The sequence below is a fragment of the Leptinotarsa decemlineata genome, unplaced genomic scaffold (genome assembly GCF_025532065.1).
Source record: "Leptinotarsa decemlineata unplaced genomic scaffold, Ldec_3_MD MMD2_P_RNA_scaffold_14, whole genome shotgun sequence".
Classification (NCBI taxonomy): domain Eukaryota; kingdom Metazoa; phylum Arthropoda; class Insecta; order Coleoptera; family Chrysomelidae; genus Leptinotarsa; species Leptinotarsa decemlineata.
This window is the reverse complement of record NW_027412528.1, coordinates 3,546,798-3,573,035: the sequence shown is the minus strand read 5'-3', so window position 1 is coordinate 3,573,035 and position 26,238 is coordinate 3,546,798. Positions and strand designations below refer to the sequence as shown.

The 26,238-nt window shown below is 34.0% G+C and overlaps 2 protein-coding genes across 2 annotated transcripts in view; one reads left to right on the top strand and one right to left on the bottom strand.

Annotated features, from left to right (window-relative positions):
• Positions 1 to 6,871, top strand: part of LOC111513771 (succinate dehydrogenase [ubiquinone] iron-sulfur subunit) — a 62,895-nt gene extending 56,024 nt beyond the window's left edge. Inside the window, exons 4-5 of the mRNA XM_074176883.1 lie at positions 3,938 to 4,177; positions 6,689 to 6,871. Coding sequence (XP_074032984.1) covers positions 3,938 to 4,177; positions 6,689 to 6,826 — 378 coding nt within the window. The 3' untranslated portion in view covers positions 6,827 to 6,871. The remainder of the gene's footprint in view (positions 1 to 3,937; positions 4,178 to 6,688) is intronic.
• Efhc1.2 (EF-hand domain containing 1.2) overlaps positions 6,824 to 26,238 on the bottom strand; it is a 161,738-nt gene continuing 142,323 nt past the window's right edge. Inside the window, exons 11-12 of the mRNA XM_074176876.1 lie at positions 15,867 to 15,969; positions 6,824 to 7,013 (exon numbers count right to left, since the gene is read on the bottom strand). Coding sequence (XP_074032977.1) covers positions 6,861 to 7,013; positions 15,867 to 15,969 — 256 coding nt within the window. The 3' untranslated portion in view covers positions 6,824 to 6,860. The remainder of the gene's footprint in view (positions 7,014 to 15,866; positions 15,970 to 26,238) is intronic.

Below are 26,238 nucleotides of genomic sequence, written 5' to 3'. Positions count from 1 at the left end.
TTTATTAATATCGAATTATTTGAGTACGTTATCATGGGATAATTCAAAATTCCAGTAATGCACCGTATAGAATATTCCGGAATATACCGTGGGGATCTATTCTAAGAATATACCATATGGTATATTCGATCGACAATATTCTTAGAATATTCTCGGGAGAATAATCCATTTATAGACATCCTATGCACATTCTTCCAGTAACAATCCTGCCATATTCATTCAAGCATATTCTATGAATATTATAAAGGCATGTATACAGGGTGGCCCACCACATTCGCCTCGGTATTTCTACGAGAAATGAAGAGAGTTAGAGAAAAACTTTTAGCACAGTTATATGTGGGTCCATAAGGAGCATATTTCAATATATATTCCAATATATAGGGTGACTCCCAAAAAAGTTACATACCAAAGTTATATTTTTTCTTATGGAACACCCTATATTTTTTACAGACAAAATGAAGGTGAGTTACTATTATATTTCCCATACTCAAAACTAACCGTTTCCGAGAAATTTAAAAATACAGACCATAGCTAAAAAATTGTTTTCACCCTGTAACGTGTAACGAGCTGCTCGTGATTAAATGTACTACTTACATCAAAGGTTAAAGATAACTACCACATGAAATTTTTGATGCAATAATATTTGGAGTGGCGAAAAAAATTGCCTCAAAATTTGGACACACATTTAATTAAATAACTTCTTAAAGTTGAATGGAACACCCTTTATTTAGTGGCATAATTTGACGCAGAAGTAGATTCCTTTCAAAACTATATTAGGGTTCCCTATACCTATCTCTTGTGCTTTTTACACAAAAAGCGTTTCAATATTTTACTTATGAATAATTTTTTTATCTTTGAAATGAAACACGTTGTATAATAATGAAAAGCCTTAAAAGCGTTTCAAAAACCTTTTTATATCTCCATATTCTTTTAAAGAATACGTAAATTCGCTGAAAGCACAATTTAAAATTTTTGAAAATAAGGTGTATCTGAAGTAAAATTCAGGCAAATGGAAAAAGTCAAATTTATTGCCATTTCTGAAATATTGAAAGGCATTCTTCAAAATGAGAAGATGCATGTGTCTCAATTATTGAGGCAAAATATGTTGAATTCTCTTGTTTCTTAGCAAATATATTAGACATCATAGTGATATAAATATCAAAATTACAATATGGGGTCAATAAAAACATACTTTTACGATTTCCTATAAAACCCATTCTACTATTTACTTTGACGTTAATTATTATTATGAAACAAAAAGTATTCGACAGTGAAACAATATTGTAAAATGAGAACTTATCCCCGGAAAGGACGAATTGATATGATTTTGATAATCGGTGAGTGCGAAGAAAACTGTTAGCGTCAAGATTATATTCCAAAGGTATCCTAACAGGAGTCATCCTAGCAAGCGTTCATTGGAAAAGTTGTTGTAGCTTTTCCGAAGAACAGGCAGTGTATCTTATAATATTTAAGAACGGCAAAAACCGGTTACTGGAAATGGGAAAAATGAATATTTAGTGATGTTATATCTAATTGAACACCCTCACACAAGTCAACGAAAAATATATGAAACAACTGAAATAAGCAGACAGAGTATCCAAAGAAAGATTAAAAATTACAAATTCAACAAATTCCACAACTGACTGAATTTTTGTTTATGGGTTTTAGAAAAGTTTGGTGATGAAGAAAATTTTTTGATTATGTGATTTTTCGACGAGTCAACTCTCCATAACGGATTAGTTAACAGACATAACTTTCGATACTGCAGTGACGAAAACCCTAATATTTTTAGAACTCTTGATCACCAGCACAGATGGTCTGTTAATGTGTGGGGTAGAATAATTGGAACGCAACTAGTAGGTCCTTACTTTTTTTATTGTCATTTAAACGGCGTCATGTTTCTCGGATTTATTAGGGATAATTTGCCTATGCTGTTGGAAAGTATACCTCTTGATATTCGTCAACGGATGTGGATGCGGCTAGATGGTTCACCTGCATACTTTGATAGGCGTGTTAGAAACGAGTTAGATCGATAATATCCAAAAAGATGGATAGGACGAGGAGGTCCACAGAACTGGCCAGCCAGGTCTTCGGACCTTACAAGTCTCGACTATTTTTTATGGGGATATATCAAAAGAATTGTTCACGATACACCGCCAATGACACCTCAGGATATGAAAGTACGAATAAGAAGAGCGTTTCGTTCCATATCGCATAATATGTTATCCAGAGTTCAGCACTCATTTGAAGAAAGAGTTCGCCTATGCATCGAGAATAATGGACACCATTTTGAGTATTTATTGAAATAATAAACTATTTGAGATTCCTAATTTTTCGATAAAATGACTTCAAAAATGTTTTTTTGCTTTTCATAACAATACAGGGTGTTCCATTTTTAAGATGAAAAAATTGCTCATAAGTGAAATATAAAAACGACTTTTGTGTAAAAACCAGAAGAGATAGGTATAGGAAACTTTAATATAGTTTTGAAGGAAATCTACTTTTGCATCAAATTACGCCACCAAATACGGGGTATTCCATTCAGCTTCAAGAAGTTATTTAATTAAATGTGTGTCCAAATTTTGAGGCAATTTTTTTCGCCACTCGAAATGATATTGCATTAAAAATTTCATGTTGTAGTTAACTTCAACCTTTGAGCTAAGCAGTAGCAATAGCCAGAAACACGTGTCCGCGGTTTGACCCACTTTTGGAGTGTTGTGTCCACTAATTGTTTCATTTTTGATTTTTATATCATTCCCACTCGATAAAATCTCTCTTCATATATATATATATATATATATATATATATATATATATATATATATATATATATATATATATTGTTTTTATCGTCCTTATTTGAGTTACACACAAGGCTTGCACTAATCTTGTATCAAATTTTAGAAATGCGACTATAGCACTAACTACTATCTAAAATTACAACGTCAACCTGAGATTTGGGCAACTTTATATGGTGGGAAAACAATTCGAGGGTGGAGAAACATTTGAATAGGCCCACCCCATAAATGAGAAGATTCACAAATACCAACCTTAAGTTTCTACAGCTAGATGTCAATATTCTTGAAAAGAAATAATACCGAACCAGATTTAGTCCTTTAGGTAATCTTAGGAAAACCCAAGAGGGCAGATATGATAGGGTAGTTTAATAATTCTACTACTTTCAAATATTTCTTGAGATTTGTGATGGATTACGAAGCAATAAGGTGAACTGACCATTTATAATTCTTTAAGGATTTTGAGGGATACAATCTTAGGTATAAAATTTAATCGAAATTTGAATGCTGAGAATTTCTGAAAGTAACAATCTCAAGGATTGATATTCAATGACTCAATTCCGTTAAAATGCACAATATGATAAAAATGATAAAATGTGGATTGAATAAAAATTGTACTAGCGATGCAATATTTGAGATGGGACTCAACATATATTTCAACTTGTATTTAGGAGATCAATCTGTTCTACGTATACAATCTGTTTAATTTGTATTGAGGCCCTGTTGGTTGAGTTAAATAGCTCGTAGCTTGACTTCGCGAATAGTTTCATATTCATTTGGTATTTTTCATGTTCCTTCAATATGCAGTGAAGGTTATATAGCTCGTAGGTAGCTATTATCCATTCCCAAAATATAATTCCAAAATTAATCATGATCTTAAAGAACAAATTAGAGTTATAGAGAACGTATTTTTTTGTCCAAATCAAGGATCAAATCTGCTTCTTTCTGTTTCTGCATTTACGCTTTATATTAGTTTGCCCTGGTATAAATATAGAAACAGTAAACATTATGTCGATCATTACAAATTTTTGAAAATGATTTTCCTAGTTTTTTCATGTGGGACAAAATGATGTTACTCGAATTATTCTTTACAATAGCTTTCATTTCCAGTGAGTGGTTGAAAAATTATATTCGTGTTTCAGATAGGTTATGCCGAATGCATTCTTTGTGCTTGCTGTTCAACTTCCTGCCCAGAATACTGGTGGCATGGACATTCCAAAGCTCCAAATGACTTTTTAGGACCCGCAGCATTACTCAATGCCTACAGGTGGATCAAAGATTCAAGAGATACTGGCACCACTGAGAGACTTTCAAAATTGACGAATTATTATAATGTTTTCAGATGTCACCAAATCAATAACTGTACAAAATGCTGTCCCAAGGTGAGAATTCTCACTCATAATGAGTATACAAGATGGTTTGGAGTATAAATATAAATTTGGCGTGAAACAAGCACTTTTCCCAATCACCAGAAATGCAATACTCTTCTCGACGTGTGTTCCATCAACCAATTTGGCGTCTTCAAGAGGTGAAAAAAACTCTAGAAGACGCCTATTTGAAGATGGCGGTAACTTCATCTCCTGCTGCATATGCAGCTAGGGCTGGAGTGTCACTCATAAATTTTTTTCAAAAGTGTTTCATTTGAACAGCAATCTGCAAATTATTCACAACATAAAGTTTCTTGGGATAATAATAACAATAATAATACCATAATTCAATTCACAATTCACTATTTTGTCGGGTACCGACATGTATTGAACAACTGATACCACTCTGGCGAACTCGCTTCACCATAACATCTGGTCGAACCAGAGTCCAGACAGGGTGGGTCACTTTCAGAAGGGGTGTATTTCAGGGCAATTCCATCAGTCCCCTTCTCTTCTAAATCTCACTATTGCCATTATCCGTTGCGCTCAGAAATACTCGAGGGTATAACTGTGGCACACCCGGAAACCGTAGGCACAAGGCCACCCATTTGTTTTATATGGATGATCTTAAACTTTATGCATCTGGAGAGAAGGATCTCCATCAGTCCTTGAGGGTGGTGGAAGAGTACACGCATGCTATCTGTATGAAATTCGGGATAGACAAATGTGCAATGGTCCATCTCAAAAGAGGACGATGCGGGGACTACGGAGAGGATATACACCTCGTAGATAAAGCATCCTACACCATCTGAATGCCAGAGAGACGTATACTTACCTCGGGGTGGAACAACGCCACTCACAAGAGGTAACAACAGTGAAGAACTCTCTCCGCGGCAAGTATCAGCACAAACTTCGACAGATCTGGTCATCGAAACTGTCGGGGAAAAACACAGTTGCTGCAAAAAATATGCTTGTCGTTCCAATCTTAGTCTACTCATTTGGAGTAGTGGAGTGGACTCGGGAGGAGCTGTATCAACTCGACGTGAAGACCCGAAAAATGATGCATCTATATAGTAGTTTGCATCCCAAATCGTCCGTCCCACGGTTGTACTTCTAGCGACAACAGGGAGGCCGTGGATTTTTGAGTTTGGAGTGTCTACATGACAGAATGGTACTGGATATAGCCTGTAAAGTCGTCAGGAGTTCGGACCTCCTTCTCTGCATGGTCCGTGACTATGAGAGAGCAAGAATTGGAGAATTTCTCTTCAGAGAACACTGAACAAGGTGACCCCAACTCTGTCACCGAATTGGAACCCGTTCAGCAAAAAGCTCATATAAAAGCCGCAGAGATCACCTCACTTCTGCGAAAAGGCAAGGATAAGCCAATGCATGATCATATCAATATCATTGAAGACCTTGGCTTATTAAAGCGCCTGACTTTCGCTTTCCTCAGGTCGAGTGGGCTGAAGTCGGAAACTGAGGAGTTCATCATGGCTTGCCAGGATGGTGTCTCCAACACCTTAGTCTACCGCAGTCGCGTGGTGGGTATAGAGGTTCCTGACACAAGGTGCAGAGCCTGACGCGAGGCACCCGATATCCTAATGCACTTGCTATCAGCATGTCCAACATATGCGGTCTCGGCCTATATCCATCGACAAAACGCGGCCCTAAGAGTGCTATATTACCATCTACGGCACTCTTACGGTATTGACGAGACACCGGTGTTGCCCTACGCTCCGGGGGATATTGAATTCACTGTGGGGAAGGAGAAGTGCCGAATTTATTGAAACTATTCGTTCCCCACCCTCAGGCTCATGCAAGCTAATAAGCCTGATGTAGTCCTTCTTGATCACCAGAGCAAGACGTGAATTGTCATGGAGTTTTCAGCTCCTGGCGAGACGAATGTCGTCCGATAAGAGGAGGAAAAACGGATAAAATATCGAGATTTTCTCTCCACTCTGTCAAGATGGTTGTTCTAATTATTGGAGTCCTTGGAGAAATGATACCCTTTCTACTCTCGAATCTTAAAATCATACCGGCTTGCCGCACTAAGGCAGAAATGTTAGCCGCACAGATGCAGAAGGCTGTCATTCTTGGCTAACTGCGCTTGCTCAGGGCACATGATTCTCGGACCCAATGATCACGAACCACACGGTGTGGGGAGTGGTCATTGGTTGATAATGCTGGCGCGCCCTCCCGAATGTATCGGGGCTTCGGGGGATAGGGCCTGACCAGCGCACACTAAGGTGAAATGATAATAATAATAATAATAATGATTATTCTTTTCATTACTCCAATAATTGCCATATTTGTTTCTGATACAAAATCAATTGAAATTAAAATGTTCAAAATTTCCTAAAAAGCAAGTGATTCACTTAATCTTTGACATGACGAAAATAATAAAAAGTAACTTTAGTATTATTGGATACCATATATTTCCTGATGAAGATATACCAATCAGACTTCAACTCAAATTCTATGATTATCATTCTAAGAATTTTTTTTTATTCAACTTCAACTTTTCAGAAACTCTCTCCTGGAAAGGCCATATCTCAATTGAGATTACTCGTTTCAAAATTCAAGAAAAAGAAAAAAGCTGATCTTGAAGGTCAGTTACCCTCTGACCCCTGTAAGGCTTGTGAACCAAAAGAAGACGATGACTGAAATGTACACATTTATTTGTTTGACAAAATATATGTTAAGAAGAAACAGATTTTTCAATGTTATTGACGGTATCTTCTCCAACTGCCTCTTTGAAGGTTGACTCAAGATCCAGGTATCTATTGAAAGCACACCAGTCGATTAACGATCCAGGTACTGGGTCTTTGTCCGATCCCCACCATAAGTCGTACTGAAAATATGTAGAATACAACTGAGATTAGAGGCTCTCATGTTATAAAAAAATATAGTTTTTCATTCAGTAGTCAATATATGCTTTGTTATGAACAATTAAAAGTTCTGGGGCGGAATACTTCCCCCAAACAAGAACGAAAACATGATCTTTTCCGATTATGCTTCCACAATCAAGTTATCATTATCAGAAGGTGATGTGTTAGTAGTTTGTTTGACTACCTGTTAGTCACTGATATTTACCTGGTTTCTATTTCTGATTATTTTTGTTTGTTTGGCTGTTTGAAATGTAACCTTTATCACCATTCATAGATCCCATTCCACATCTGTGGAATCTGTATTGTATACTTCGTTACACTGTTACAACCATGAATGTTCAATGAAAACTAGAAGAAAATCCAAGAAAATCGGTGGAACGAAAGATATATCAAACTTTAGCCAAACACAAAAACATTCTCACATACTTGCAAAATGTTCCCTCCAAATTTTGGAACTTCTGTCGGGAGATAAGAACAGTTACATAAAAAATACTTCTGATTTCTTTGAAAAACTTGATTAATTACAAATTCGCAACCAAAAATTTCCTGGTGGGTTTCGATGTTGAGAGTTTGTTCACCAATGTTCCGGTTGATGAAACCTGAATAAAGAAGCTATTTTAGAGCTTCTGAAATTATGTACCGATAAAAGTTTCCATTTCAACGAGGATTTTTATCAACAGGAATTTGGAATGGCAACCGATCCTGAGTAACAAGGAACATTTTGAGGAGACTGACGTACGGTAGCCGGTGGGTTCGACGTAGGTGCTTTGTTCACTCACTCAAATCGACCGCCTTGTTCATCAACCGCTGGTTCAAGCTCCACGCTGGACGATCGATTTTAACTTGGTATCGTCCAACCCGTATTAGGAATCACACGTTAAAAGGTAAGACCACCTCATTAGTCCTTAGCTCGCACAAGTTTCGACTTCTGAGGGCTGTCGTTCGTAGGGGTGCGACAGCTGATTAACGGAAGAACAGATTTCAAAGAGATCTTTAAACAGATGTGTTCGCTGTATGGAACCATAACCCAAATGATATCAACGTTTTCTTGAATTATTTGAGCTCAAAAGAACCCACGATGAAATTTACATTAGGGAGAAAAATTTAAATTCAACTTCCTCTCCTCCATGTTACGATAATAAAAATCGATGAATACTATTGATACGAGTTTGTATAGAAATAAACTCATACCAACAGATACCTCCACTAAAAATGTAATCACCACGCAAGCGTCAAAAAAGGTATATTTAGATGTTTGATGATGGAGCAAAAACAGTTTGTAATTCGGTTCACAATATGAAAGAGGAATTAACTACCATTAAAATAGTTTTGGAGCAAAACGCATATCCGGAGCCGTTTGTGGGAAGAGCTTTCAATGAAGTTGGTTTAAGCAATATTAAGATCCCACAATCACCACAAATCCAACAACAATACACAACCTCATAACTAACATCATACTTTATGTTCCCGGTTTGTCTGAGAAATTGAGACGCATCGTTTATAAGTATAATGTAAGAACGACTTTTAGAACCACCAACACATTGAGATCTCTTTTGATACGAACTAATTATAATTGTATTATAATATACCTATAGTTCCTATGGAAAAAGTTATATAGGTGAAACCTCAAGACTCCTAGTCTTGCCATTACTAATGCCATTACTAAGAATATTTTGGGTTGGACATTTGTCAAAATAATCTTATACATGTTTAACCTTCTCCGTCAGTTTATATGTTCAGTTTATTGTTTTCAACTCATTTTTACTGCCCTGAAAAAGCTTCCCATTAGAAGCGAAAGCTTGGCAAAGTAGAGCTGAGTTTTGATTTTTGACTGAGAGACCCTGTTGATCCACTGTGCATTTTGCAATATATATATATATATATATATATATATATATATATATATATATATATATATATATATATATACATATATATATATATATATATATATATATATATATATATATATATACATATATATATATATATATATATATATATATATATATATATATATATATATATATATATCTGTTTAAAATCTGTTTGAAATTTGTATATATATATATATATATATATATATATATATATATATATATATATATATATATAAAATCTAGAAAGGTTAATGCAGTCAAGCTGCTGGAAAATAATTCCATGAAAATCAAAAAATAAATAGATAAGTACTCTTTGATCATTCCCATATTGATTTCAATTTAAGAGCCACCGGTATACAGCTGTTTCAGCCTATTGGGCATCGTCAGTACCGGGCAGGCGGTCCTCGATTGAAGACAAAATGCGTTTACGCAGCTATTTTTATCAAGTACTTTCTTGGTTTTTTCTCATTTTGTCTTCAATCGAGGACCGCCTGCCCGGTACTGACGATGCCCAATAGGCTGAAACAGCTGTATACCGGTGGCTCTTAAATTGAAATCAATATGGGAATGATCAAAGAGTACTTATCTATTTATTTTTTGATTTTCATGGAATTATTTTCCAGCAGCTTGACTGCATTAACCTTTCTAGATTTCATATCATTTCTAGAAACATGTGGATTCGTTTTCCGATGGCATTTCAGGTTAGCTTCCCAAATTTCTGCTACCGCAGTTGTCGGTTGATTGGTCAAACCACCAACACTGACATAAAAACTTGGCAAGTTGACTTGGGTGTCACACCAATAGGTGGTTCCACTTATGTTTCGCTTGCGTTTACGCAGCTATTTTTATCAAGTACTTTCTTGGTTTTTTCTCATTTTGTCTTCAATCGAGGACCGCCTGCCCGGTACTGACGATGCCCAATAGGCTGAAACAGCTGTATACCGGTGGCTCTTAAATTGAAATCAATATGGGAATGATCAAAGAGTACTTATCTATTTATTTTTTGATTTTCATGGAATTATTCTCCAGCAGCTTGACTGCATTAACCTTTCTAGATTTCATATCATTTCTAGAAACATGTGGATTCGTTTTCCGATGGCATTTCAGGTTAGCTTCCCAAATTTCTGCTACCGCAGTTGTCGGTTGATTGGTCAAACCACCAACACTGACATAAAAACTTGGCAAGTTGACTTGGGTGTCACACCAATAGGTGGTTCCACTTATGTTTCGCTTGCGTTTACGCAGCTATTTTTATCAAGTACTTTCTTGGTTTTTTCTCATTTTGTCTTCAATCGAGGACCGCCTGCCCGGTACTGACGATGCCCAATAGGCTGAAACAGCTGTATACCGGTGGCTCTTAAATTGAAATCAATATGGGAATGATCAAAGAGTACTTATCTATTTATTTTATATATATATATATATATATATATATATATATATATATATATATATATTGATTTGTACATCATACACACTCGATAAAATCTTTGTATATTGTCAAATATAGGAAATGAACATGAAATAATTCAGATTCATTTAAGTAAATACATGAATTGAAAAATATTCCAACCTCACTTCAATATTTTAACACAAGAACACTCAGTATTAAGAATTCCCTCTTTTAATATTTCAAGTTCATAGACATCGAAATTGATCCGATCACAGGATATGGAATATAAAACAATCTCCAAATACGCAAACTTGGCACAGATTGCATGCTGTGCATTTTACCTCAGTACAGTCGGATCAAAGTCGCAATGTCAGCGTATAATTCTTTATAAATATTGAGGGAGGTCAAGATCATGGATCAGAGTTAACAGACAACAAACAGTATTCAGTATTCATTTGAGTATCGATTAATCATCACCAATTCAGCACATCTTCTTCTCTTCGATCCTGCTGGGTGGCAGTATAATGTAAGTTTTTGATTGTTTCAATGTATTATTTTTATTAACATTTGAGTTTGAGTTTATTTAAAGTATTTTTTCCGTTTCTTCTACAATAAACATTTAATTAAGTTTCAAATGAGTTCTTTCATTATTTTGGATGAATGAATGAATGGGTGAAACAGCAAATTAAAATCCTCTCGTAAATAGCCAAGCGAGAACTGAGTTGCGACACGTGGTGGAGGCGCCTCTCTCGTTCTCGGGGGCTTCATTCTTCATAATGGGCCTGCGAAACTAATTTTCTGATACAGAAAGTTGGATTGTTCAAGTATTCATAATATTTTGTGGTAATTAGCTGAAAAGTGTATTTTTCTTTTGTTTGAGAATAATGATAGAATTTAATGGCTGTTTCATCCAGTAAAATTACAGTTTTTCCTTCTTTTTAATATACTTCAAATAAATGTTTTTTTTTTGGTAGTTTGATGATTAGTTTTGAATATGTTATAAGTTGGTTCTTGTGCTTCAATTTTTTTTAAATCCAAATACAACCTATTATTTCAGTCAATTTTCCATGTTTCCCTTCTCCTCAAATTATGAGTAATACACTTTCTAATAACTGTTCATCAGCTTAGAAAGAAAAGTATTACTGAAGTTGAGCAATCATAAAGAATATCTGTTCATTCAGCTTCTTATGATTGCCAATAGAATAATTTGACAAATTTTTTCATATCTTGTCTGTAAATTTCGAAAGTATGAGTGGTACATTTTCCAATATCTGTTTCATCAGCTTGGAACTGTACAGTTGAATTGGCTAAACGTATGGAATATCCCGGCGCCTCCACCACGTGTCGCAACTCAGTTCTCGCTTCGTGTCGCAACTCAGTTCTCGCTTGGCTATTAACGAGAGGATTTTCAATTCGCTGTTTCACCCATTCATTCATCCATCCAAAATGATGAAAGAACTCATTTGAAACTTAATTAAATGTTTATTGTGAAAGAAACGGAAAAAATACTTTAAATAAACTCAAACTCAAATGTTAATAAAAATAATACATTGAAACAATCAAAAACTCACATTATACTGCCACCCAGCAGGATCGAAGAGAAGGAGATGTGCTGCATTGCTGATGATTAATCGATACTCAAATGAATACTGAATACTGTCTGTTGTCTGTTAACTCTGATCCATGATCTTGACCTCCCTCAATATTTATAAAGAATTATACGCTGACATTGCGACTTTGATCCGGTCACTGTACTGAGGTAAAATGCACAGCATGCAATCTGTGCCAAGTTTGCGTATTTGGAGATTGTTTTATATTCCATATCCTGTGATCGGATCAATTTCGATGTCTATGAACTTGAAATATTAAAAGAGGGAATTCTCAATACTGAGTGTTCTTGTGTTAAAATATTGAAGTGAGGTTGGAATATTTTTCAATTCATGTATTTACTTAAATGAATCTTTATACGGTCAGAGCGTCTCAACTCAGGTATTTCAGGTACTTTAGGTGAATTTGCCTTCATCAGGTACTCTTCTTTTTGTTAGATCTTCTCTAGGAATGTGTATGTTTTTGCTTAATATATCGAATGTGAGGTCTTGTTGTGTTTTGATTTGTACTTGTTCCTCGATAAGTAATTTATGACTGTTGAATTTATGGATGTTCAAGTTTTCCCAAATGTCCATGCGGTTTCCTTTGTTGACTTGTTTTATGAGTTTTATGTTCTCTGGTGGGGGGAAATTATGTTTGTTTTGTATGGCGTGTGTTGCGAGGTTTGATTTATATACTATTGGATTTATGTATGCCTTTTTGTGCTCATTGTACCTTTGGATCAGTTTTTTCTTGGTTTGTCCGATATAGAATTTGTTGCAGTCCGAGCATTGTATACTGTATATCCCGTTTTGGTCTTTGTCTTCTTCTTTTTCATAGTTGTTTATTTTTTGTGTTATCTTCGTGTTCGACTTGTATGTTGTGATGTTGATGTTCAGTGGTTTGAAGATGTTTGTTAGTTTTTTGGTTTGGTGTCCTACGTACGTAAATGCTGTCCATCGTTGTGTTTTGTTGTGGTTATATCCTATGGTTATGTCCAGGTAGTTAAGTTTTGGGTTGTGTTCTTCCTCAATGCCGAAACATAGTTTTGTATTTATTTCGTTAATTTCTTTTTTTATTTATTCTATTCTCATTCCATTGTTTTGTGATATGTACGTCAACGTATCTGAACTATTCTCCTTTTTCATCATGTGTTTTTATTATTGTTAAGATTTTCTCATCTATGGTTTGCAGGTGTATTTCGCATATATTGCTAGATAGTGGGGATCCCATCGCTAGTCCATCTGTTTGTTTATAAATTTTCCCTTCAGATTCGAAATAATTTTGATCAAGTATTGTATTTAGACTGTGTTCCATTTGGTTAATGTAGGTTTTGTCTATGTTCTGGTGTTTTAGTTTCTCAGATATTATGTTTATACTTTTGTTGACTGGTATGTTGGAGTACATGTTTTTTATGTCGAACGAGAACAGTTTAGTGTTCGGGCTGACATTTGTCGTAGATATTCTGTCTGTGAGTTCCATTGAATTTTTGATGCTGTGGTCGTTCAATTCGCGTTACTTCATCAAGTAATTTTTTTTTATCCCTTTTTTATTTGTGACCACAAGTTTCTTGAAATTTTGTTACCAGTTGGCGAATGTATACGTGACTCTCTCCGGGTGTCTTTGGTTAAATACTTCAGTTGTTCTTAACAAACACTGATCTTCTCTACCATGGATAAAAATAATATCCACACATTCAGCTGTGTTGTATACCATTATTGCAGATAACAATTCTGTTCTGCAACATATCGAAACAAAAATCGAATAAGAGTATCGTTTTCCATCCTAAATACGAAACGAATATTTCGAACATCATTTTCTTGTTACTTTTACTCATCAACTAAGTCAAATTTTTTAGGTACAAATGAATATAAATAGTACAGGCGTGAAATGTTCAAGTGCTTCATTACCAGTGCTTCGATGGTAATAATAATGTTTTTAAACATTTTTTGAATTATTAATAGAAAATAAAATCATAATTTAAATAAAAAGTGTTTCATTCAATAAATCAAAAGGCACTATACCGAATGTAGCTTTGTAGAGGATACCATTGCTTGAGACCTTTTAGATAAGGTATTACAAGTCAAGTAGGGGTTGCTATTCAAGAAAATGAAGTTAGGGTGGCTGGGGGCGAGAGGGTAGGTTCTTCTCAGTGATTTCTTATATTTTATTTGGTTGTTCAGATATAGCCATTGTAAGTTTTCAAATTATTACCCTATATATATATATATATATATATATATATATATATATATATATATATATATATATATATATATATATAGGGTATATATATATAAGAAGTTTTACTTCAGTTCTGCGGTCTAAATCACACTCGCTTCTTTCATATTGTGAAAGGTTATAAACCCAAAAAAACAGTATAAAATATTGAGTCCTCTTCAAAAAAAAATGTCCTTTAGAGAGTATTCTCCACATCTTTCTTTGCTTGGAGAGAACGTGTCTCCAGTCTCTATATGCCATATCTTCCTTTATACATCAGATTCTAACATTTATCGGCATATCTTATAACGAGTACACCCAGAATTGGTATTTTTTCATTATTTCCAATTTCTTATGTGAACTTCTGTATTTGGGGATCTGTTGACTCAGTCCAATCTGTGCCGAAAATGATTTGTGGAAAGTAAACTGACATTTTTCCTGCTTTCAACAAATCTCCTCATGCTACTTGTAGAAATAGCAATTCTGTCACATACAAATTTGTGTGAGTTGGAGTACTCTTCCACCAATTCCTCATATAACCCATTCATTTTGCAAAGGTTCCTCAAAAATTCTCACCAATGGATTGGTTGAAATTTTTGAGAAATTAAACATAGAAGTGGTTTTCATAACTTCAGGTGTATCGCGAAAGATAGGGTGAGTGAAAAAAAAATATGTGTTGGTCAACACTTTCAAAAGTTTGAAAATTCAGAAATTCAAAAACGTAAAATGAGATCAATGAACAACAATAAAAGTCACATTCCAAATAGCCTGTAGTTCACTCTCTCATATGATAATCAGAAATAAAAACCAGGTAAATAGTAGATGCATAACAGGTATTCTCTGACATATAAATTAGTAATTATGATGATGTACCAACACAGTACTGGAAAAAAATTTGAACCTCATCTGATGACCTCCATAAATAAAACTATTTTGAACGTGAATATTACTGGAGTTTTTTCCCAACACCAAATCGTTATTTTCAACACTCCGACACGTGTTTCGATCACCAAGTGATCATCTTCAAAGAGGAAGATTAAAACTCTGACAACGTAACAATTCAGTAGGTATTCATAAAAACCTGATTATACTAACTTGGTAAGCGTTAACGTGCGTCGAAAAATAGTGTTTTTGTTTAGTATAGTATCCCAAAGAAAGAAACATGTGTATCAAAAATATGTTGAATTATTTCAAGGTATGCATTATTCTAACTTGTTTTTTAACTGAGGCATGATTCTTAAAAATTTAAACAAAGCTTTGGGGTAAATACAGAACAAGCAAGTCTTTCAAGAATTACATCTGCAGCACTCTTCTCAACGACGTGCATTTCAGCAAACAAGTTGACGTTATTTAGAAGCAGTGTTTACTTTGAGATTATAATCATAGTGGACTTTTTCCAATCACTTTCAGACCGTATTTTATGTAATTCAACGAGTTGAAAGCATGGCGTCAATAATTCGAAAAGAGTGAGGTTTATTTAGCGGGAAAACAAATCATTTTAGTCTAAGCTACCCCACCAAGATCGAATTCAACTTGCAACACATATACTTCAATTCGATTTAGTAATCATTCCACCTATATCAGTCATTTTCTAGCACTTGGCAACATCTCGTGACTTATCTTGAGCTGAGTCACCATCCAAGGGGAATTGACTGAATTTGGATATTATTTTTTGTTTCAATAATTATTCATCATTTTTCACGTATATGTAAAGCATTTATGTGTTAAAAGTTCACCTTAACATTAACTGGTGGGACGTCTGGCATCGGACAATTTGTTCTGTCAAGAAACTGCAATAGATCTTCATAGTACAAGTTGCATTGTTCATCTTTCTTTACTCTGAAATGAAAAAATGTTCACTCAGTTTGATATCAAATGATAAAAATTTCAGCAGTTCAAGAATGTAGGTACCATGAATTACACATCAGATAATTCAGATAATATAGTAAATTTTTGAATTTCACTCCACTGCCATCACATGTCTGATACTTTCATTTAGTTTTGATCTACGAGGGTGAAAAGGTTGGTGTCACTGATACAAGGCAGTTAATTATGGAATCTAGAGGCCTGCCTACAAATTGAAGAAAAATATTATGAATCAAAGGAGAATCTGAAGCTTTTCAAATTCACTCAACCAGTAAAGTAACATTGTGTTAAACTTATGTGAAGTATTTGCCATTTTTTCTCATATATTATTTGAAAATAGTCTTACTGAGCAACAGTCGAGCAAAATGAAGAATAATCAAATAATGCAGAATGAGTTACGTAATATTTCAAAAAAATATCACAACTGAAGAGTTCATCATGAACTATTTGAAATTTCTCCATGTTTGTTGAATAACAGTACTAGAAATAGAGATATGCCACACGTATCCAGGAGATCGTGAACTAGCCCTGTTAGAAGACATTAATTGCACGAAATATCACTGCATACTTTTATTTGAACCATTTCTATTCCGGAGCGGATATCGTTTATTGAAAGAATTTCTCCTCCAACAGAAGCAGAACGGTAATAGAATATAAAACATTCTGACTACAAAAATTACAAGAAGCTTAACAAGAAGAGGAAAAGTGCAATAGCACCCTAGCCACCTCAGCCCAGCCACTCTTATTATACCCTGAAGACATAATGGAACTGGATGAAATCCAGATACTGAAAAATTTCGAAGATCCTAAAACAAATACCCAATTAAATACTACAAAATTCAGCGGGGTGACAGAAAAAATATCGAAACCCAAAAAAGCATAAGATCATGCTCAAACACCCAAAAAAAGAAAGGAATCATGAATTGAATTTATATTTTGCTCGAATTCCCAATACCCACACCATTTCATGAGTTACTATTCAAATATCAATATTAATTATCAACAACTTTTATATAGGATTGAGGTTGTTCGAATTTCATTATTCAATTCTAGTATTCTTGAAAAACAAAAACTGATATTGAAGATTCATCTCATTCAGTTCTACTATAGATCAATACATTTTCGTAATTTCACTTTTGAAACGGTTGAAACATTCACCCTTCACAATTACAATGAGTAAAAGTATTCTGAATGTCAACAAAAATTCCGGTAACTTCAAAATCATTCAGTTATGATGTACTGTTTGAAACCTTTGGTGTAGTAATAAATATTACTGGAGTTCTATCCCAACACCAAACCGTTTTTTAATACCTCTACACGTGTTTCAATCACCAAGTGATCATCTTCAAGAGAAAATTTAAACTAAATCTACATACAATGTTTTCCTTATTTTTACCATAGATATCTCTGCTAGAGAAATAAATGTGAAATAATTGTTGTGAAATAAATTTCACAACAATTATCTACTAGTCAGGTAAATTTAATAACTGAAAATTTTATTTCAACAAGATATATGGTAAACTGTCGTTATTCATAATATAATTGTTAACTCATTTGTAAGCTCTCATAGACATCTAGATGCCTGTTGTTAACTTGTCTAACGAATCTTAAGTCTATGGAACGGTTTTGTTGCAAACCATGATTGGTTACTGTTGATTTTTCTGATCTTCCATATTTAAGGTGTGCTAAGTGTTTGTTATATCTCATTTTGGAAGATCTTTCTGTCTATTCATGATATTTTGCATCGCAGTCCTTAATTTCAATTTCGTTAATTCCAGACTTTGCCATATTCTCGACTTTGTCCTTTAGATTTCCTAGAAGGCTCTGTAGTGTATGACTTGTTTCAAATACTACCTTCATATCTAGTCAAAGCTCTTCGTGATATGGAACTGTGATATAATTATCTTGGTTTTCGTCGTTTTTGAAAGTTGTAGGTGATAATATCATAAGGAAGAAAAAGTTTAGGTTGAGAATGAACGAAATTTTGACTTTTAGAAACGACGAAAACCAAGATAAATATATCTCAGTTCCATACCACCAATACACGAAGAACTTCGGAAAGATTTTCAAGGAACTAGGTATGAAGGTGGTACTTGAAACAAGCCATACACTACAGAACCTATTAGAAAACCCAAAGGACAAAGTCGAAAATACGAAAGAGTATGGAATTCACGAAATTGAATGCAAGGACTGCGATGCAGAATATTATGGACATACCAAAAGATCTATTGAAATAAGATAAAAGAACACCTAGCACACCTGAAATATGGAAGACCAAAATAATCAGCAATCGCCTATCATGTTTTGCAACAAAATCATTCCATATACTTCAGTTTATTGAGATTAGTTAGACAAGTTAAGAAATGAGTAAACATAATAATATTATAAATAGCAATGGTGGACCAGTACCTAATAGCTTGTTGAAATAATATTTTTAGTTATCAGATTTACCTGACTTGTAGTCGAGTAGTCGAGTCATTATCATCGTCGAGTCACATTCATGTTAGTGCGAGTGCGAAAGTGATTTGAGGTTATTGTGAAGTGAAAACGAAGTGTATGCACAGAGAAGACAGTCAACTCGTGTTAGTTGATTCTCTGCGAAGTGCAGAAGTGCTGTCGTCGAATTTCTCCAGCGAGACCGAACAGGTGAGTTGCGATTCACCATTTATATTGGTGAGCGAACTGTTCAACGCGGTGAAAGTTTAAATACCAAAATAGATATGGCCAGTATGGAGGAACTGGCGAACATGATTCTGGCCTATAGTAGGGCAGATATCATTGAGATTTACGAGCTAGTCGAAAAAGGACTAGAAACTAGAGAAGAAACGGAAGAAGAGGTGAGGAAACCCACGAAGACCGTGCAACGCACCTCTCAGAGTTCTAACTAAGCCTATATCACAGGCAGAAAGCACGAAAGAGTCAGGGATTTGAAATCCAACTCGATTTAGCAGAAGATAGGGTTTTACTGACTAGTAGATGTAAAATTAATTTCAAGACGATATATATATATATATTCCATGAAAATCAAAATAAATAGATAAGTACTTTTTGATCACTCCCATATTGATTTCAATTTTTCAATTTAAGAACCACCGGTAGATAGCTGTTTCAGCCTATTGGACATCGTCAGTACAGGGCAGGTGTTCCTCGATTGAAGACAAAATGAGAAAAACCAAGAAAGTACTTGATAAGAATAGCTGGGTAAACGCAAGCGAAACATAAGTGGAACCACCTATTGGTGTGACACCCAAGTCAACTTGCCAAGTTTTTTTGTCAGGGTTGGTAGTTTGACCAATCAAACGACAACTGCGGTAGCAGAAATTTGGTGCGCTAACCTGAAATGCCTTAAATTGGAATCAATATGGAAGTGATCAAAAAGTACTTATCTATTTATTTTGATTTTCATGGAATCATTTTCCAGCAGCTTCCCACACAGCACCAGATATTCATGGAATATTCCCTGTATGTCATAAAACGAACGTATATATTCCAAATATTCATAGAATATTCTTGGAATATATACATGCCTTTAGAATATTCATAGAATATGCTTGAATGAATATGGCAAGATTATTCCCGAAAGAATGTGCATAGAATGTCTATAAATGGATTATTCTTTCTTGAATATTCTAAGAATATTGTCGATCGAATATACCATATGGTATATTCTTAGAATATATCCCCATGGTATATTTTGGAATATTCTATTATCTTATAATAACGTATTCAAATAATTCAATATTATTAAAAACAAAATTATTTGAAGATCTTAATCGAATGCATAACCTAATGTATATAATCCTGATAGTGTTAACCAATTTTTGAACTCAACGCAAAGATTCTGGGTGAATTGTTCCAACAGCAACTATTGGAAACGACAAAAAAATTTGAATGGGCCATTAAATGAACCAATTGCATCAAATAAATTGGTTAATTCTCATCCTATTTGTCTTTTTGTATTTGAAATTATTCAATTACAAAGCGAAAAATCCTGGAAACAGAGAAATGTTTCTCATTGGTGTTTTGAAGTGTAGCGCGCGACAGTCGAATGAGCTCTGTGGAAGCGGCTGTCCCTTAATGCTTGGTACCTTTGCGTTAAATTCGACATTTGATTTAACATGGCGGTTGACGTGGCAAGTTCGCGTGTGTAATACATGGTGTATTGGTGTTATTATCAAAGTATAATTCTCTCACGTTCAGTGCACCATTTATAATTTGGGGTTGTCCAATTTGCAGTACAGCGAATAGTTTGATTTTGGATCTTCAAACAGGAGAGTTGCATTAATTCAGTCTTCAAGAAAGGTAAGTAAAATGCAATAGTATCGATAGTAAAGTCATGGTGATTAACCTACTATACCTCATTTTAGGCTTGAGGAGGGTTGGTGTGTGGGATTTGTTGGTTTGACTAAGTATATGTTTGAACTAAAGTCATTTCAGTTGTCTATCTTCAATAGAGAAAAGTAAGTGAATGACACATTCTTTTGTATCATTTGTTTTCATAATTTTCATCACTCGTTTTCAAGATAGTATCAATTTACCCAAAAGGAAACAGAGTGGTACCTGGTACAGGCAGGTGCGCCAAGGAACTGAAAACGTAATGAGTAATTTTCAACAAGACAATGCAAGTTGCTCTCAAAGTCATAAAATGTTGTAAATGTTCATGAGTAACCTATGCGAAAAATATCTATTTGATTTTTATTTCAGTTTTATTGTGCCACTTTCAAATAGTGATAATGAACGTTAATGTACATTTTGTTCCAGGTATTACTATTGAAACACTGGGTGATGCATTCTTGGACAAATATAAGGAAAACTATTCTGGTGAGCAAAGTTTGGATAACTTTAAGTAAATGAAATTCATTGAAGAACCCATCATACCACTCATTTCAAATACTTCATTTGTGGGTTTAGTTTTTGAAGTGAAAAACCTAACCTAACCTAACCTATATCTTGATGTAATACATTTTTTCTTTTTTGATGAAATGATATATTTATTATTTTTTAATTAGTGCTGATGAACTCACAGAGTCGTTATTTTAGTATATTTTTCAATATACATTTGTTTGAGAGTAGGAACATCCTAATTTGAATACATTTCTAATATTTGTAATATGACAGTTCAGGAATATTTTATTCAGTGAATAAATATTTTGAATTAAATTTTTTATTTTCAATATTGGTTGAAACGTCAAATATTTCAGTGTATATTGGTTTTGAAATATATTTGTTTATGAATATTATGTGTTTTATTACTTGTGTGAATCTTGCATCAAAATGCAATATATACATGCCTAATAGCTTTTACTCGTCACATTCTTGGAATATTCCAAATATTCCTAGAATATTCATAAAATATATTTGTGTTTCCCCATTGTATATTCCTACAATAAACTAAGAATATCCTGAATATTTTATGAATATTCCTCGGGTTCTATTCCTTTAATATTCTTAATAGAATATACCTTACATATTCTAAGAATATTATAAGATATTCCAAGAATATTCCCAAGGAATATTCTTAAAATATACCAAAGGTTCGCCAGGAGCACTTCCAGGGAATATTCTCCAGAAGATATATATATATATATATATATATATATATATATATATATATATATATATATATATATATATATATATATATATATATATATATATATATATATATATATATATTTATATATCCATATATATATATATATATATATATATATATATATATATATATATATATATATATATATTTATATATATATATATATATATATATATATATATATCCATGGCATATTCATAGCATAATACAATATCCTTGAATGTATATTCATGAAATATACCTGGAATATCTTTTGCTATGTGTGTTGACTTCATTAACCTTTCTAGATTTCATATCATTTCTAGAAACATGTGGATTTGTTTTCCGATGGCATTTCAGGTTAGCTTCCCAAATTTCTGCTACCGCAATTGTCGGTTGATTGGTCAAACCACCAACGCTGACATAAAAACTTGGCAAGTTGACTTGGGTGTCACACCAATAGGTGCTTCCACTTATGTTTCGCTCGCGTTTACGCAGCTATATCAAGTACTTCTTTGGTTTTTCTCATTTTGTCTTCAATCGAGGAACACCTGCCAGGTACTGCCCGGTACTGACGATCTGTTCAACAAAAAAATCTGTTTTTCCGTTAACCAGCTGTCGCACCCCTACGAACGACAACTCTCAGAAGTCGAAACTTGTGCGAGCTGAGGATTAACGAGGTCTTACCTTTTAATGTGTGATTCCTAACACTGTAATATATATATATATATATATATATATATATATATATATATATATATATATATATATATATATATATATACTCTAGCGATTGGAACTACAGTGGATGATAGCTCTTCCGACAGTGTTGCCTGAATGCCTGAATATTGGTAATTAGTGGGAATCATTGAAGAGGAATATAGTCAGAGTAAGACAGAGACGGAGACTATTATATTTCATTTCATGCCAAGTTGCTATCTCAATGATGTTTCAAAATGCCGAAATATTCACACAACTACACTTCCTCAAGATCACGTGTTTTTACCCTTTTTTTATTGGACAAAATCAGATTGGCAAAACTGCAAATCATATGGAAAAAAGTTGGATAGCAAAGTTGTAGAAAATGAAAATTTCTACATTTGTATACTTTTTTTGAACAAAATTTAAGCGAAAAATTGAAATAACCGATATTTTTATTTTTTTATTTTCATCTTCTACAATTTTTTTCCTCAAATTTGATGAAAACTCACCTTCTCATGTCCCAAATACACTGTGATTTTTTGGAATCGAAATATTTATGCTCTATTCAACGAAAGTCATTTTTTGTGAAGGAAAAAAATCAGTTTTTTATCGACCTATTATCCATTATGATCTTTATATTTTTCAGATTGTGGAAGGTAACAAATACCCAAAAAATGTCGATAAAAAATGTATGTTCTCTTTTATTCAATATCGAAAAAGCACCCTAATTTTCAATCACGTCAGAAGATCTGTTTATACTGACTACGTTGTTCATTACAATATTTTTAAATACATTAATCTTGTTATTTATATGTACATTTCTTGAATTCTAATCACTTATCCATTAGTTTGTAGATTCGAAAAACCTTTCCGATTCCAGTAGATCTTCAAGACCATCATCTTCGTCTCCAATATTTTTTCCAGTCAGCATTGGTTTTTCATCCACAATTTCATCTGATTCAATAACTTTTTTGTAGGTTTTTTCTTGAACATTGGAGCATTTATTTTCGTTGGTTTTCTGGTTTTGCCGAGGTCTTCTTTGTTTACAATTTCTAAACCTAAACCAAAAAAAGACCAATGCAAAACCCCGAAACCAACCAAAACATTAACGCCAGCCGTTAAAGCCTACAATCCTATAATGGAGCATTTTTCATGTAAATGACAGTTTGAGCATAAATTTGTGCATTTCAAACTATGTTTTGTCAGCCATATTTCTGACTGTTACATCAAGTTTCACAGGTGCAGCATAGTTTTGAGCAATATTTCAGGAATTAATTTATATTCTGTAAAATTGGGCATAACGCCACGTTAATGTTGCTTCCAGCCTCTATCTGTTGCTGTTGTCAGTTCGTTACCCAGCCAAATTTGAAGCTGATGAAATGCCCCAAAACAATGTTGTTCTGCTGCACCTTCTATGGGTGGAGGATTTACCAATATGAAAGATAATATAATTTTTGCCAATAGATATTTTCAAAATCTTGATTGTTTCAGTGATATTATATTGTCATTTTCACAATTACTAACATATTTGATTATTTGTAATCCATTTTTTTGATATATTCTTTGTTCGTATCTTTATTGTAAAAAATATTGGCCAAATTTGATACATTTTCATCATCCAATAATGGATTCATCACGCTTTTTTTCCTTCTCCGGCAAATCCAGAAATTGTATCGCAACCAGAAAAACAATGCAGAAATGCAACAATATGTTGGAAAGAATGCAACAATATTTTTCAAAGATTCATATTTGAAACAATTGGACGTGAGAAATAGATCTTCTACATTTCCAGAACATGGATTGAGAAAATAAATATCATGATTATTTGAATAAAATTTATTAAAATGTACCAAAAGATCAATATCTAGGCACACAACTATGACAGTTTCATTAGTATCTCTGTCAATTTCTATCGAAGTGGAGGACCAAAATTTTATGATTCGTCATTTGAAGGTAGACACTTTGTTGAAGACGAACGTTTTTCCCCGTATGAGAGCTGATCAAATTTCACTTGTGACTAAAAAAGATCCACTTATATGCACATTCGCTTCAAGATACTTCAAGCATTTCATACTTGTTGTTTCAAGGAAAATGCGGGAATTGACAAGATTACTGATTGAGTGGAGAAAAGTCAAGCCACATATCAAAGATCTTTGCGAAGCTCTCAATGGAAAAAATTATGATGTTTTGGTATCTGCCACGAAAGCTGTCTCACGATATGACTTCGATAGTGAATGTTATCAAGTTCCAACCCCTGCACTGCATTTGGGTACAACTCTAAAGCAGTGCTGTGATGTAGCTCTAATGCACGCCATGAAAAAAAGTCTTTGATTCAGTTAATTGAAAGTTTGATGTTTCTAGTCAAGCTGCCATTCACATAGATCTCCAGAAATGGAATAAATTAGTATAGTATCCCTTGCTGGAGACTTGAAGTTACTCAAGGAATATCTTAAGGTTGATGCCAATGTCGCGTTTTCATAGTAGAGACAAACCACTGAGGATGGCGATTCGTATACTGTTTTGTTGGAAACTGTATACTGTCGTTTAATACTATTGAACAGAAGGCGTCCTGGGAAACTCCAAAGATTATTAGTGAAAATTTATGAATCGGCAACTTCGAATGAAAATACACAGGGTATGAGGAATTTTTGGAAGTATTAACTGAAACTGAAAAAATTCTCATGAATACTTTCAAAAGGATAATAAATCAGAGGTAAAAGAGGTCGAGGAGTTGATGAGTTAAGACATTCGAGCACATTTGAAGGTATTGATGGAATATAGGAAGTATATTTTCAAAACTCCCAATATTTATTTTTTGCAAATCCAAAATCTGGTGGACCATTTGTTGGTTACAAAATATTGAAAAAATATGCGACAATGAGTAGTGCAAAAAATCCAAACGCTTTGACTTGTACCTGTCTGTGGAAGCATTTGGCCACTTCGACTCAGTTGTTCAATATAAGTGAAAATAATATGAAATAATTGGCTTCATTTATGGGTCATACTTTAGGAATTCACCGAAGCTCCTATAGACTCCCTTATGATATTTGCCAAAATTTCGAAATTACTAATTTTAATGGAAAAAGGTGAAATGGGTCAGTTCAAAGGCAAATCACTGGATGAAATTGATTTGAATTTGTGTAACGGTTCAAAATACATTTTAATTTTTTTTACTCGGTTTCAGTTTTACTTTTTTTTAGATATTCATTCAACGCAGTTATTTGTCCATAATTGTCCATATCGTTGGCTTCGGAATCGTAGCCACAGTTCATTTAACTCGGATGTTGAATGGGTTGCATATTCTTGGTGAACAGATTGCCATATTCATAAAGAATCACGGGTTGCCGAAGTACAATTCATTTATTAGTTCTCGGTATGGAGAAAAAAAAACTTTTTTTTCTACAAGAGATAAAAATTAAACTGGTCGGATTTTGCGAAGTAGCAGTGCTGATGTGTAGGAATTTTTCTGTCGTGTTCCAAATTAGAAATTCTCACATAATTGTGGATTACTGCACTTCTGCTTTCAAGCGGCTAATTGCCTATCGTTTCGTCACTTTGTTGTGACCTCAGCGAATAGTTTGCTCTTCGTTACGAAAGATTTACGTAAGCCGATAACACGTCATCAATCTATACTACCCTCAACCAACCAAAGAGGTAAGGGAAAATAAGAAAGCCGGTGAGGTTAAAGATAATTAAAACGGGGAATATTTTCTTAGGGTTTTAGTTCTATTCTTAGTCTTAGTCTTCGTCCTGGTCCTGGTACCCATGACCCCAGGTTTTACCGTGACCATTCAGTGATCGTCCGATTATTGGGTTTCATTTGGGCCCCTAAACGATTATTTCTACAATATTCCATAACCGGCCGTTCCATATCTGAGACCGCCTGGGGAAATTGCAACCCACTTGCGAATTATTTGAACGTTCGAGTTCCGTAACGACGATTCCGAGTTGGAAGGCTGTGACTG